The sequence below is a fragment of the Acomys russatus genome, chromosome 17 (assembly GCF_903995435.1).
Source record: "Acomys russatus chromosome 17, mAcoRus1.1, whole genome shotgun sequence".
Classification (NCBI taxonomy): domain Eukaryota; kingdom Metazoa; phylum Chordata; class Mammalia; order Rodentia; family Muridae; genus Acomys; species Acomys russatus.
The window spans coordinates 43,810,854-43,826,523 of NC_067153.1; the positions used below are offsets into that span (position 1 = coordinate 43,810,854).

General features: G+C 47.7%; 2 protein-coding genes across 2 annotated transcripts in view; both read left to right on the forward strand.

The window, feature by feature from the left end:
- Positions 1-9,526: 9,526 nt before the first annotated feature.
- Positions 9,527-10,008, forward strand: LOC127201053 (ubiquitin-conjugating enzyme E2 C-like). The gene is made up of 2 exons (XM_051159402.1): positions 9,527-9,808; positions 9,877-10,008. Exons 1-2 carry the CDS (start codon positions 9,527-9,529, stop codon positions 10,006-10,008), a joined length of 414 nt encoding a protein of 137 aa, XP_051015359.1.
- Positions 10,009-13,814: 3,806 nt separating this feature from the next.
- Positions 13,815-15,670, forward strand: part of Sgsm3 (small G protein signaling modulator 3) — a 31,834-nt gene continuing 29,978 nt past the window's right edge. Inside the window, exon 1 of the mRNA XM_051160033.1 lies at positions 13,815-13,910. The gene's annotated coding sequence lies outside the window, so the exon portion shown is untranslated. The remainder of the gene's footprint in view (positions 13,911-15,670) is intronic.

Sequence of the window (15,670 nt, forward strand, 5' to 3'; positions counted from 1 at the left end):
TCTGCAGTGTTTCCTGACTTACAGTGAGGCTGTGTCCCCCATCAGACATTTGCATGCTCACAACACTGGCAGCGGCTTTTGGTGAGAGAAGATGGCCTCACAGAAACCTAATAGTAATACAGCCAAGAGCCCTGGACAGGCACACTAGCCACACACTAGGCTACCATCTCCTGTCATCCTTTTCAAGTCTTTGATTGTCAAGTAGCAAGAAATTTCTGGTCCCCGTGAGGATGGGTTTAAGTCGAAATCCTCCGAATGCATGGTTCAGAACCATCCGATCCCTTGATTTAGGCCCTTTCTACCTAGATTAAATAGTGACGTTTGTAGCTCAGGAGCAGGAAGGAGTGTCATTGGGTCCCTTTAGCTCAGGCTGTGCCTATTTCATCTTCTGTAGAGGTTTGCTTATCAGGGAGCTGCTAACTGGGTAAGTTGATTGATTATGACATCTGCCAGTCTCTCATCCTTGTGAGGTACATTGGTGGCTGTTTAGACAAACTAGTCAAAGAGTGAATTATGAATTGCCCAACTGGAAGTGGAACCTTAGCTGTAGCTTACCTCAGGCTGCATATATTGGTGTTTATGAAAACGAAGAGCTGGCAAGATGGCTCAGCTAGTAAAGGCCTGCTGTGTGAGCCTTGTGGCCTAAGTGAGCCCAGCCCTTGGAACCCACATAAAAGTGGAGGAGGGAAACAGACTCTGCAATCTTGTCCTGACCTCCACCAACAATAAAGTGGTTTAAATGAGAAACGCTGTTGTGGTGGCACACATCTTTTAGTCCCAGGACTCAGGAGGCAGAAAACAGCAAGGTCTCTGAGTTTAAGGCCAACCTGGTCTACATAGTGAGTTTCAGGCCAGTCCAGGCTACGTAGAAAAACCCCACTACAAAACAAATGTAAAGATTTTTTTATCAGATTTGTAGTTGACAAAAACTAGGAGAATTAAGCAGCCTGGTAATAACTGAGATTTCATCTGGCAAGGATAAATGTCAACATGTAAACCTTGAACTCACTGACCCAGAGCTAAGTTTTGGGATACATTATGGTGGTGTCCAGGAAGGTCCCCTGGTACTATGCTGCTCTCAGTATTATGTTCAGTCTTAGGTGTGAGGAGTGCTGGAGTTCTAGACTTAGTATATGTGGACTTCTCCAGACTGGCCTTGAACTTGTGACCTTGTACCTCAGCCCCGAGGGTTTGGGAATGGCAGGTGTGCTGTGTAGTAGAAGAATGACATCATGTCTGTTGTCCAGAAAGAAAAACTGAGGTCAGTGTTCCTTGTCAGCTATCTGAGCGTGGCCCATGGCCTGTCTGAGTGTTGAAGAAGGAATCTAGGCCACTTCAGCTGTGCTTGTAAGTGTCTGAAATCTGAACTTGCTGGCTCAGCCTTGGTATCCCAGCACTTAGGGCTGAGGCAGGAGGATTGCCATGGGGATAATTCCAGGTCACGTGGCATACAGATTGAGATAGTATTCAAAAAGAGAAAGCCAGAAGTTGACTGGGGCAGCTCACTGGTACCACCATGTCTTAGTATGTGCAGGGCCCTGGTCCTACCCCTTCCACATGAAAGCCAAAGGTGAAGAGCGTCTGTTGGAAAGAGAAAGGCAGCTGTTAAAACAAGGCCTCGGGGAGCTGGAGAGATGGCTCAGAGCTTAAGAGCATTGTCTGTTCTTCCAAAGGTCCTGAGTTCAATTCCCAGCAACCACATGATGGCTCACAACCATCTACAATGAGATCTGGTGCCCTCCTCTGGCATGCAGGTGTACATGCAGGCAGAACACTGTATACCTAATAAATAAATCTTAAAAACCAAACAAACTCGTGCTCAGCTCTTTGGGGAAATCATTTGTTTGTATGTGTTAGGCTGTATATGTGTGTGGAGGTCAGTGATTGACACTGCTTTCTGGGTTTTGGTTTACTGGTTGGTTTTTCCAGACAGGGTTTCTCTGTGTAGCCTTGACCTGGAACTCTGTAGACCAGGCTGGCTTTGAACTCAGAGTTCTGCCTTCTGAGTCCTGGGAATAAGGGCATGAATCACAACTGCCTGGCTTGACGTTGGGAATCTTTATCTCTACTTTGTTTTTGAGACAATTTCATTGACCCCAACACTTTTCCTTTCCTCTGGATTGTCTGTCTAGCAAGTCCCCAGGGTCTTACTGTCTGCTCCCCTGGTCCTTCCATTATTACCAGGTGCACACTGCTGTGCTTGGCTTTTTTGGTTTTGGTTTTTCAAGACAGGGTTTCTCTGTGTAGCCTTGGCTGTCCTGGACTCCCCTGGTAGACCAGGCTGGCCTCGAACTCATAAAGATCCACCTGCCTCTGCCTCACAAATGCTGGGATTAAAGGCGTGTGTCAACCTTGCCTAGGGTTGCCTTTTTTGTGGGTGCTGAGGGTCCAAGTTCAGCTCTTGACGCTTGTGTAGGGTGTCTGCAAACACCATGGCCAGCAGAATATCCATCCACGTGAGGCAAGAGGAAGTCTGGTTCAACATGACACAGTGGCTTGTACTTCACAAGTCTGACAGTGGGCAGTTTATTTTAGGCTTTTTTCTTTTTCTTTTTGGTTTTTTCGAGACAAGGTTTCTCTGTGTAGCCTTAACTGTCCTAGACTCACTTTGTAGACCAGGCTGGCCTTGAACTCACAGAGATCTGCCTGCCTCTGCCTCCCAAATGCTGGGATTAAAGGTGTGTGCCACCACCACCTGGCTTATTTTAGGCATTTTTAAGTACAGCACAATTTGGGAAAAGGTTCCTAATGATAAATAACTCAGTTCTGGGTGCACAATAAAGTCTAAGGCATGACTACATCCAAACCGTTTGTAAAGTACATGTGACACCTTAAGGGGGAGGGGCTGGATCTGGTGTGGTCTCAATCATATGAAGGTTGAGTCCAGAACAGCCAACAGATTTCAAAACCTTGTTTTGGAAAAAAAAAAAAAAGAACAAATAGCACAAAGGTCACCAGGCTGTAAATCACCTCCAGTCCTGTTTGTAAAATACATGTGACATCTGTTTAGATGGATTCTGTAGATTGAGGAGCAGTGCTCAGGATAAGGGCCTGAGGAGCCAGGTGTGGCCTGGCCACTCCATACCATAGTGCAGAGGTCACCAGCCTGTTAGCTCCATCCAGCCCCACTCTTCCGGCCATAAGAGGTTAACCATCACTTCCTTTGAAGAGACAACCCCGCGTGTTTAACATTTCTAGTGCTTATCTGTGAGCACAAGGGCCTCTGTGTCCCCTACAGCATAGCAAGTACTTTAGCCATCTCCCCAGCTTTTCATCCTACTTTTTAAGACAGTCTGATTGAGCCTGAAGGTCACCGATGGGGCTAGAATAACTGCCCTCTAGGCCCAAGGGTCCTCCTCATCCCTCCTCCCCAGCACTAAATTTCAGGACCACCACCACCCTACCCTGCCACTGCTGCCTGTTTTCTTATGCAGATGTGGGTATGTGGGTGTATGTCAAGCTCTCTGTCAAACGAGCCTTCTCTCCAGCCCAGGAAAGATGCATTTCTGTAAACCTATTGAACACCACATCTGTGCCTTCTTCCCCTTAAAGGTTTCACTGTGTAATGGAGGCAGGTCTCCGGGTCTTAGGCCCCAGTGATTCTACCCCAGCTTCCACTGTAGTTGGGACTACCTGTGCACATTACCACCACTCTGGAAAAGAAACTGAAGGAGGCCCCGTAATTCATCTACTTAGAAGGATGGGAAGTGCACAGCCTACTCAGGCTACAGAGCAAGCTCAATGCCAGTCTGGGTAAGCTCGGGGGGAAAGGTAGGATGTAGCTCAGTTGGCAGAGTGCTTGTCCAGCATGACAGAAGCCCTGGTTGGATCCCCGACACAGCATCAATTGGGCATGTGATATACATTTGCAATCCTGACAATCAACCTAGACTACAAGAGACTTTGTCTCAAAAAAAGGGGGGGGGGAGGTGGCTAGGGGCATGTGAGGTAGCTCGGTGGTGAAGGGCCTTGCTACCAAGCCTGGCAACCTCAGTTTGATCCCCAGGGTTAACATGGAGGAAGGCTTGGACCTCCACGTGCGTGCCCTGGCACACATGCATATACACACACAAAGTAATTGTTTAAAAAAGGACTAGGAGTTAGCTGGATGTGGTGGGACGCCTTTAATCCCAGCACTGGAAGGCAGAGGCAGGTGGATCTCTGTGAGTTTGAGGCCAGCCTGATGTACATAATGAGTTCCAGGACAGCCAGGATTACATAGACCCTGTCTCATTTAAAAAAAAAAAAAGAGAGAAAATTAGGGATAGAGTCGGTGGGAGCCGAGGCCCATGCTGAAGCCCCAGTACGGATGCTTGAACCTGCTGTGTCTAGCACAAAGGAGTAAGTTGCTACACTCTGCTCTGTCTGTCATGAAGCCACTTCTCTCTGTATCACACCAGGGACACGGGACATTAGGTACCAGGGATTTTAATTAATTTCTTCACAGGAGGTATGAAAACAAGACAGGTTTGTTCTGTTAGACTTTTGTGGTGACAGCTGGTTTGGCCTGTTTCTCTTGTGCACTTTGAATGGGTGGGTTTGTGTGTTCCTGTCTTGTTCCTGTATTTGCACACTTGTGATTGCATGCTAACACGCAGTCTATTTCCCCTGTGACCGCTGCAGGCTTGCTGGAAGAAAGAACGCTTGTACTTTTTCTAAAATTGGGTTTATGATCAGCTAGTGTTGAAAACCCTGGGTCAGAATCACAGTGGACACTTAGGGCTAGGCAGATGGCAGGACAGTAGGCTTCCTGCCCAGCTGCAAACAGCTGGACACTTGCCACCCTCTCCTGCTGGTAGCAAATCTCTCCTCTGTTACTTGCAAACATTCCCCTGAGACAGGGTCTCTCTGTGTAGCCCTGGTAGTCCTAGACTCCCTTTGTAGAGCAGGCTGGCCTCAAACTCCCAGAGTGCTGGGACTGCAGGCATGAGCCACCATGCTGGTATGGAGTAATTTCAGATTTAAAGTTGCACGCTAGTACAGCAGTGATTCCAGCACTTCAGAGGCAGGGCCAGCATCATCTCCATAGGGACTCTCATCCCAAAATAGTAATTTCAGATTTATTCACGGAAGTGTTTCCCTCTGCAGTCTACTCAGCCTTTTTGCATAGTTTCATGATACAATTGTCAAAATGAACCAATATTGATAGGGTCTTATAAACTAAAGTCTTTAGTCTTTAGCTAATGGCCTCTTTCTGTGCCAGGAATTCTTCTGAAAGAGAAATTACGTTTAGTCATTGTTATATTAACTTTTTCTAAGATGTCCCAAGCAAACATCTACTCACCTCAGATAAGGCACCCATACACCAGTGTGAGAGGGACCTGTGGTAATTGTAGTCTCGGAAGCTCACTGTCTTAGCTAACCTGGGCCTAGTCCTGGAAGCTTCTAGCCTCTGTACAATCTAACATAGGCCTAAACGGTTTTCAGTCTCTGAGACATACTACTTAATAAGCTCACCATTTCTTGTCTTTTTGTTTCTTGTTTTGTTGTTGTTGTTTCAAGACAGGATTTCTCTTGTAGCCCTGGCTATCCTGGACGTACTCTGTAGGCCAGGCTGGCCTCAAACTCACAGAGATCCACCTTCCTCGCCTCCTGAGGGCTGGGATTAAAGACATGCACCACCATGCCCAGCTTTTTTTTCTTTTCCTTTTCTTATTTATTTATTATGTATACAATGCTCTGCCTGCATGTATGCCTGCAGGCCAGAAGAGGACATCAGATCACATTATAGATGGTTGTGAGCCACCATGTGGATGCTGGGAATTGAGGTCAGGACCTCTGGAAGAGCAGTCAGTGCAGTGCTCTTAACCTCTGAGCTATCTCTCCAGCCCGCCTTTCTTTCTTTCTTTCTTCCTTCCTTTCTTTCTTTCTTTCTTTCTTTCTTTCTTTCTTTCTTTCTTTCTTTTTAAAGACTTATTTATAGCCTGGAGAGATGGCTCAGAGGTGAAGAGCACTCTCAGCTCTTCCTAAAGGTCCTGAGTTCATTCCCAGAAACCATATGGTGGCTCACAACCATCTATAATGAGATCTGGTGCCCTCTTCTGTTGTGCAGGTGTACATGCAGGCAGAATACTGTATACATAATAATAAATTAAGTAATTATGGCGTGGTAGCACAGTCCTTTAATCCCAACACTCAGGAGGCAGAGGCAGGCGGATCTTCATGAGTTCAAGGCCAGCCTGGTCTACAAAGTGAGTCCAGGCCAGCCAAGGCTACACACAGAGTGCGGAGATTAAAAGCGTGCGCCACCACACCCGGCATTGCACCCTTTCTTGTCTTACTGAGCTCTGGGCTGGCTGGCTCAACTCAGCTGTTCTGGCTCAAACTCCTCCCCCAGCTGATTGATTCAATCTGGCCTCTCTCTGCTGCTGCTGAATTGTTCTGCTTGGCCTCAAACTAACTCCAACAATCTGCTCTAATCTTCAGGCTCCTCCTTCTCTGGCTTGTTTGGTCGTCACCTGAGTTCTCTCTCTGTAACTGCCTCTCTATTACTGTCCAGGTAAAACTGCTGTCTCTGTGTTGTTCCTTAAGTGATTTGTCACTTTTTCTGCCACTCAAACATCACCTTCTTGTTTCGTTTTGTTTGTTTGTTGTTTGTTTGTTTGTTTGTTTTTCAAGACAGGTTTCTCTGTGTAGCCTTGGCTGTCCTGGACTTAACTTTGTAGACCAGGCTGGCCTCGAACTCACAGAGATCTGCCTGCCTCTGCCTCCTGGAGTTGTGGAGTTACAGGTGTGCACACCACGCCCAGCTAAACATCACTTTCAAACATGGATGCCTCCGTCTCTAAAATAAATTTGCCTTCATTATTTGGGATTAAGGGCGTGCACCACGATGTCTGGACTAAGCTTTTCTTTACCTGATTATTTGCTCGATACCAGGCTGGCCTTGAACTCAGATCTGCTTGCCTCTGTCTCCTGGATTAAAGGTGTGTTTGTATTCCAGCCGGATCACAGAAACCTAGAATCTTTGGTCTTTGGATGTGATCTCTTGCCAGAACAGCCATGTTCTGAATAAACATTCCTCTACACACCAGCAACAGACCAAAGACAATTCTACCCAAGTCCAGCTTGGTGAGCCGTGGCCTCTTCTGGAAAGGTCCAATTGTGGAAATTCTGGATAGTCTCTTAGCTCAGAATACAGCGATGGACTCGCTTTCTTGGGGGGGGGTCCCCTCTCTATCTGAACCCTAGACACTCTATGGAGGTGACATAGCCTGCAGGAAGACTACAAGTCCAGCCCTTTCCTGATAAGAAACCTGTTCAGCAAGCACATGGGGGTTCCTGGAGATCTCTTGGTGTCTTGGCTTTCAACCAATGACCTTTGACTTTTCCTACAGCTCCTCCCCCACCCACAGGATAATTAGGTACTGCTTTTCCCCTCTTATGATAGGGCTGTTTTGTTACATGTAGGTTACCTCTAGCCCTAGCAAATCAGACGTATTCACCCTTGAAGACACTCCCTCTGCCCAAGGTCTATAAATGCCTCTGATTCACGAAATAAACTCTCCTGCTTGCACCACTCCTCCACCACGACTGGCTAAACCTCATCTTTTATTCTGGGGAAGAATTGCCCCTGGGTGCCTGGGGCAGCAATGGTGGAACTGCCTTGACGCCAGCGAAGCACCCGCCAGGCCTGTGTTTCACCAGACCTGCCTCAAGGGACACTGGGCCTACATCTCATCATACCTGCCTTCTGTTTGCTTTTGGGTGTCCACCTCCATCCTCTGCCATGCTTAGCACAGAAGCTTGACAAAGGGCTGTGATGTTTTCGTATCATCACAGGCTTATGGAACTCCCAGGATTCCACTGTGGCTTGACACGGCAATCTCATTCTAAAAGAGCTAACTGTAACACCCGGTGGAAAAACTCATTTCCTCACCCTCTTGCCAACCCTGAGACCTGTGAGACCCAGAGCCTCCATAGCACATGGGCCTCGCCCTGTGCCCTCTAAGCTAAGCCACCCTTGAGCTAGAAACAGGACCTTTGACCTCAAGGTCCCCCAATCCAGTCTGGAAGCAAACAGAGCCTAGACCAACCCACGGAAGCCAGGCCAATGCCAGAGGACGAGCAACAGTGAACCTTCAAGTTTTCTAGGCTTACTTACAGGAGTGCAGGTGATCCCAAAACAGCTGCATCATTGAAAAGTCTCATGACAGCAGGGTGACAACTTCCCCATAGCTGCATAGATGGAGCCCCAATTCAGTTAACCTTCCAGTTGCTACATGTTCTCTTAAGCCTGTATGAAGCTGGAGCAGACTTGTATATGTCTGGGGAGAGGAGGCAGGGAGGATGGCTCCTGCCCAGTACTCATATGTGGAGCATCAGCAGTTCTGATTGTAAGGGCTTCTGGGCATCTACATCCAGCCTAATTAATATGGTAATGGCTGCTGTGCTTAGAGAACAGCATTCCACAGCAGTCATTGTAACGTGTATCTTAAGTACTGGAATTCACATACATTACGTACAAGATACAACCTTCACTGCAGATGTAGTCTAAAGGATGGACATTTTTTACCTTGCAGGTCCAGCTAGTTCTGACTATAGACATCAATTAGAATTTGGCTTCCTGCCAGGCATGGTGGCGCACACCTTTAATCCCAGCACTCAGGAGGCAGAGGCAGGCGGATCGCTGTAAGTTTGAGGCCAGCCTGGTCTACAAAGTGAGTGCAGGACAGCCAAGGCTACACAGAGAAACCCTGTCTCAAAAAAACAAAACAAAACAAAAAGAATTTGGTTTCCTCACTGGTGATCTGATGTGACATATTACCTTGTAAGTGCCACGTATAGAGAAAGTCTAATAAGACTACTTAAAAGGTTTAAACAGAGTTTCACTTTGTAGCTCTGGCTGTCTGAACTCTCTGTGTAGACCAGCTGGCTTCAAACTCACAGAGATCTGCCTGCCCCTGCCTCCCTAGTGCTGAGTGCTGGGATCAAAAGTTGTTAAACAAGCCGGACATGGTGGCGCAAGCCTTTAACCCCAGCACTCAGGAGGCAGAGGCAGGCGGATCTCTTGTGAGTTTGAGGCCAGCCTGGTCTACAGAGTGAGTTCCACGACAGCCAGGGCTGTTACACAGAGAGACCTGTCTCGAAAAACCAAAAATAAAATAAAATCATAAATGGGAAAGACAAGTCATACCTCAAGATCCTGATAAAGTGATCTGTGTGTGACTACTAGGACAAAGGCTAGCATAAGAACTACTTCAGAGCCCCCCATCCTTAACCCTCACAAGGGGATCCCTGAGAAATGCATGGCTCATATCTAAGTGTGAGTCTGGGGGAAGAGATGCTCCCTAAAGGCTGACACTGGGTTCCCAGCTTTGGCTGTTCTCAGCTCTCACTGCCTTGGCTTGAGGGCACTGGGAAATGGTCTTTTGAACTCCTGACTGTAATACCTCTCCCACGGTTTGAATTTTTAATAAGACAGCTGTCTTTCAGCACTAATTAGAATAGTGCTGCTTATAAGATTATAGGTAAGGCAGCTGCCCTTTAGTCTCCGGACTCCTGTCTCAGTGCCAGCGCTCCTGGGATGGCCTCTCAAAACCGCTACCCAGCTGCTGCCAGCATCACCTTTAGCAAGGGAGCCGTGCTCAGCGTGGGCGTCACCCAGAGCCCTGCACGCAAAAGGCTACAGCAGGCGCTCATGACCCTCATGACGTCCGGTGGCAAAGGAATTTCCGCCTTACTTGAATCAGACAACCTGTTCAAATGGATAGGAACCATTCACGGAGCAGCAGGCACGGTATGTGAAGACCTGAGGTATAAACTCTCCCTAGAGTTCCCCAGCGGCTATCCTTCCAATGCACCCACAGTGAAGTTCCTCACACCCTGCTACCACCCCAATGTGGACACCCAGGGCAGCATCTGGACATTCTCAAGGATAAGTGGTCCACGCTTTATGATGTCAGGACCATCTTGCTCTTTATCCAGAGCCTGCTAGGAGAACCTAACATCGGTAGCCCTTTGGACACACATGCTGCCGAGTTCTGGGAAAACCCCCACAGCATTTAAGAAGGTCCTGTGCCAGTCGTGGTAGCGCAAGCCTTTAATCCCAGCACTCGGGAGGCAGAGGCAGGAGGATCTCGGTGAGTTCGAGGCCAGCCTGGTCTACAAAGCGAGACTAGGACAGCCAAGGCTACACAGAGAAACCCTGTCTCAAAAAACCAAAAAACAAAAAACAAAAACAAAAAAGAAGTACCTGCAAGAAACGTATTCAAAGCAGGTCTCCAGTCAAGGGCCCTGATGCAGGCTGTGCTGTTCTCCTTTGTGTGGTCATCTTTGTTCTGTTTGTTTGTTTGTTTTTCGAGACCAGGCTGACTTCGAACTCACAGCGATCCACCTGCCTCTGCCTCCCGAGTGCTGGGATTAAAGGTGTGCACCACCACCATGCCATGCTTCATCTTTGTTCTTAGATGGTCTGTCCTTTCCTTATTTCTAAGCTGTGGTGATATTTTTGTTTTACTTGTTTTTTACATTAAGTCTGCTTGAACCCTTAACAATGTATATTAAACCAACATGTTGGTTGTTTTGTATAAAAACAACAACAACAAAAACAAAAAGAGTATAGGTAAATACATCGGAAATGCAATACAAAATCCAGACAAGGTTTAGGTAAGGATTTAACCCATAGTTCATTAGGTAAATAAGTTACTAACTTTTCCCCAAGGATAAAAAGAGAATAACAGACTCTTTTGTTGTTCATTTCAAAAACCATGGTGACACACACCTATGAATCTTCTTTGCATGCAGAAGATGGGGCAGGAGGATCAGAAGTTGAATGTTATCCTTGGCTACATAGAGTTTGAGGCCAGCTTGGGTTACTTGAAACCTGGCCAAACACACACACACACACACACACACACACACACACACACACACACACACACCTTTCTAGTTTGGCTTGTAATCCCAGCACTTGGGAGTGCTGAGGCAGGAGGACAGCAAGTTCAAAAACATCCTGGGCCGGATGCATACCGAAGTTCTATCTCAAAACAAACAAATGGCTTTGTTTCTTTTGTGATAGCTCAGGAGAAACAAGTATTTACTTTGTTGTTGTTTTGAGACAGGGTTTATCTGTGTGTAGCACTTGCTGTCCTGGAACGTGCTCTGTAGATCAGGCTGGTCTCAAACTCAGAGATCTGCCTACCTCACCTGCCAAGTGCTGGGACTAAAGGTTTCAACCACCATGCCCCATTTCTCTGGCTGTTGAAATGCCACAACATTTTGATTCAAAGAACTCTCTATGCCACTCTGGTTTTAGCTGATGAAGCTTCATCTGTTTATTCTGCATCATGAGGCAGGTGCCAGTCTGTAGGCGTAAGGTTATTGTGTAATTCAAATGCTGATTTTTGTATCCCCCATATCTGGTTGCAAGCCTTGTTCTCAGAATCTCCTCTCTCAATGCTGTATAAACTCTGCTCCCTAATTGTCCCTATGTATGCCAATAAAGCATCTTACAGCCAGCCCCTGAGCAGGGGAGACTAGGGCTGGATGTCCTGCCAGGTAGGAGAGGAGGAGTTAGAAGAGGAAGTAGGGCATTTGGCCAGGGGATTCAGCCAAGGGCAGAGGTCCAAGAGACATCAGGAAGGAGCTGGAGCAAGAAAGCTACAAAGTGGAAGTATCTCTGGGATGCACTCTGGGAGGAAGCCAGAGTCATTTAGAGGGTCAAACAATATCTGCTCAGTTCTTGTGCTGTGAAGCTTATTATTAAACAAAAATAAAAGAGTCTCAGCTATTTGTGTGGTAGCCAGGTTAAGAGAAAAACGCAGAGAAGCAAACACTGTTTTATAAAAATAACAATAACACATGTTTTTCTCTCACATGTGTACTTTGGCTGAATTATGTCAATACTCTGAGTCCCATCTTTGTGCTCTTGGCATTGCTAGAGTTGAGAGCAGCCTTGCCCTGGGCACTGGACGTCCTACGAGCGCTAAAACCGTGTTCTGCTTTTTTTTTTTTTTTTTTTGGTCTTTTTCCTCCCCTCCTTTCTGCTTCTGACTAATGTAGACTAAACATATTTGTAGAGTTCTTATGTAGCATTTTGAAATAATAAATGTTTCATTAGCCAGCCATGGTGGCACAGTCCTTTAACGTCAGCACTTGGAAGGTAGAGGCACGCAGATCTATGCGAGTCTGAGGTCACCCTGGTCTACACAGTGAACGCCAGGTCAGCCAATGCTACCTGGAGAGACCATGTCTAAAACACAAAAACTGAGGGGCTGTAGGGATGGCTCAGTGTTCAGGAGCACGTGTTGCCCTTGCAGAGGTGACTCGGAACCATCTGTAACTTCAGCTCGAAGGGGTCTGGTGCCTTTCTCTGACCTCTCCTAGCACTAGGCATACACATGGTACACCTACCCGCAGGCTAAACACTAACAACACACATAAAATAAAACAGATACATCTTTCAACTTTTAATGTGTGTGTTGGGGACTAACTGTACACAACTAGGACGGACTCTGCAGCTGAAAAGACAAATGACCGTCTTAGATAATGAATTCGGAACCCAATTTGCCACATAATAGCTCACATTACTTAGTCTCTAAAATGGCGTTGTACACCAGCCTTCTGAGAAACAGTTTCCACCACCATGAAATCAGCTGCCCCTCTTTCCCGGCAGCCACCATAGTAGGGTGTCAGGGACTGTTGGCATTCCCTCACAGAAGGAGGGGCTGAAGAGGGCGACCATTCCCCTGACCTGAGATTACAGCTGCTCCTCACAGCCACTTGGAGGCGATTCTGCCCTGATTGCACACGACCTCGGGATCTTGGGCTGTGTTAGATTATGCGGGGTTAGGGAAATTGAGAGGGTCTCTGTCGACTCGGCTGTGGGGAAGTCATCTCCGTTTTGGGTGAAGCCGGCAGTGTAGCTGCTTTGTGGTCACCCACGGTCCTCTCTGCAATCCATCACTGTGAGTAAGCCTAAGCGACTCATGGACTCTCCAGGCTGAACTTCGATTGGATCGCATACTTCAATTAGTCATTGGGACCTTATAAGGATTGAATAGATATTTATGTCCCGTGGTGGAGGAATTCTTGAAAAAAAAATGAGATTGGTAACATTCACTCTGCACTCAGCCCGCTCCCGTGCTTGGGTGAGGTGGAAAGCCCGCTGACGCGCTTTGTAAGACGCACATTGTACAGCCAGGTGGCGACCGAGCCGCCTTGTGTTTTGTAGCCTTTGCTTTCTTTCACCTGGGCACAACTGCAGACCAGCAGTACAAACAGGTGTGAGGTTAGACAGTCGCTCTTAGACGCAGTTAGTGCCTTTTCAGATTTGGGTGATATGTTCCCTTTAAGGCTGTGGAGGCTTTTGATAGCCTTTCTGGAGCGAGGCAAGGGCAGTTTGAAGATAGATTCCTTGCCAGCAGGGACCGTATCAGCTGTCATCTTTCTGAACTGTTCTTTGGTACTGTGTTTAAATGTTTCCCACAGACATTGAGTTCTCACAGAAACTTTAAGTTCGGGTTCCCATGGACTCGCAAAATGTTAAGAGTGACTCGAAAGGATGCCCTCGGTCGGGTTCGACACATTGCATCCTTCTTTGTCATGACCTCAACCAATTACTGCCTTCCTCAGGGCCTGTGACCGATGGAAAACTAGATTAACCTGGCTTGGAGGCCAGTTCTGTGAGCCTGAAAGAGGAGGCCAGTCTCTGGCCTTGTGCATCGACCCCATCCTGACTGCTCCAAAATAACCCGGGGCTGCTTATAGCACGGACTAAGTGCCTGAGGACCTCAAAAAGGAGGCCTGCAACGTAAAGTGGGCCAGTACCTCCGAGGAACTACAGCCCCCAGCATGCCCCGCGGCCGCCAGCTCTCCGGCCCCGCGCGTGCGCAGAGGGGCCGCTGCGCGCTGACTGGCAGCCAGCGGCGAGCCCGACCTGCTGAGGTGTTGAGGTGGCCGAGAGACAGGTGAGTGGGGTGCGAGTCTCCTGGCGAGGCGGACTCTCACCTGCCTCTTGGGTGGAGGCCGCGGGGCGCGGGCTGAGGGGAAGGCGGCGGGGAAGGCGACGCCTCAGCCGGGGGCGGCGGGCTGCTGCGGCGCCGCTGCTTCCACGGCGACCCGGGACGCGCGTGACAGACCCACCCCCCTCCCGCGGCTCCTGGGGACTCGGAGAAACTGCGCCAGACGCAGGGACTCCTGCCGCCGGCCAAGTCGGACTGCTGCGGCGTCTCGGCAGGTGGCACCTCTTCCTCAGAGCCAACTTGGGTGTTTTCATTTAAGACTCAGGTTCAGCATCTAGGCCGAGTCTGAGCGCGCTGCCGTCTGTTTCCTTCGGGGAAACTGAGGCGGACGGATAGGCAGGATCGATCGTCTTGTGCACTTCCGGTTTGAGTTCTGGAAAAAAAACGAGATTTGGATGTGGATCCAGACTGCTTTAATATGGCAGGAATGGGAATTACAGAGTCTTTAAAGTTTCTTTTTCACTGACAGATTGTGTGTCAAGTCTTCCAGTCCCTTGCTGCATATGAAATTTGTGAATGGTCACGGTGGTTTTGTTTTAGTTTTTTTGTTGTTGCTTTTGGTGAGATATTTAGAGATGACCCAGAAAAAAAATGTTTGTGTGTATACATATATATGTATACACACACACACACACACACACACACACACACACACACACGGGATATATATATCCCTTAAAAGAAAGCTTTTGTGGTTAATCTAAGTTTGTTTTTGAGAAAGGCTCTTCCTATGTAGCTCAGGCTGGCTTCAGACTCAGAGATCTGCCTGCCTCTGCTTTCCTAGTGCTGGGATTAAAGGTGTGCACTCTCAAGCACCCAAATTCAAAATTTTAATTGGACTGATTTTCAATTTTCATCCTTTTTTTGTTTGTAGCTTTTCTAACTGTGCTGGTGACTAAGCTTTAAGGTACACACATTTTCCAGGTCCTTTCCTCCTCGTTCCTTTGTTAGTGTCCAGTTCTCGTGTAACTATAAGCATTAGTTATCTGTGTTTTGCACACTCACTCTGTTCCCCATTACCAGTATGCTGTTGATTCTAAGTAAAGGTTAATGTGTTGCTTTGTGTGTGTTGTTTTTGATAACCACAGATGGAACCCAGGGCCTCCCTCTACTACAGAGCTGTCTCTAAATCCTAAATGTAGCTTTTTTATCATCTCATCTTGGCTTTTTGATTGGTTGATTGGTTTTAAACTTTTAAGATCTATCAATCTAATTTGGTTTTTCGAGACAGGGTTTCTCTATGTAGCCTTGGCTGTCCTGGACTCACTTTGTAGACCAGGCTGGCCTCAGAGAGAACTCAAGGAGATCCACCTGCCTCTGCTTCCCTGAGTGCTGGGATTACAGGTGTGCACCATTGCACCTGGCTAAGATTTATTTATTTTTAGCTGTATGGTGTGTGTGTGTGTGTGTGTGTGTGTGTGTGTGTGTGTGTGTGTGTGTATGTGTTAGTGTTACGTCATGTTCACAAATGCATGAAGATACTGCAAAGGCCAGAAGATGGCTTTCGATGCCCTGGACCTAGAGTTACAGGCGGCTGTGAGACTGTTACGGGTTCTGGGAACCAAGTTTGTGTTCGCTGCTAGAGCAGCATTCATTCGTAACCATAGAGCACTGGCTCCAGCCCCTGATTGCTGCTGCTGCTGCTGCTGCTGCTGTTTGTCCCTAGCTAGTCTGAAGGCTGGCCTTCAGTGATCTTCCTGCCTCTG

Coding starts and splice junctions, on each gene's coding strand:
- LOC127201053 (XM_051159402.1), top strand. CDS start 9,527: ATGGCCTCTCAAAACCGCTACCCAGCTGCTGCCAGCATCACCTTTAGC. Junction 9,809..9,876: donor ATCCTTCCAATGCACCCACA/GTGAAGTTCCTC, acceptor GACATTCTCAAG/GATAAGTGGTCCACGCTTTA.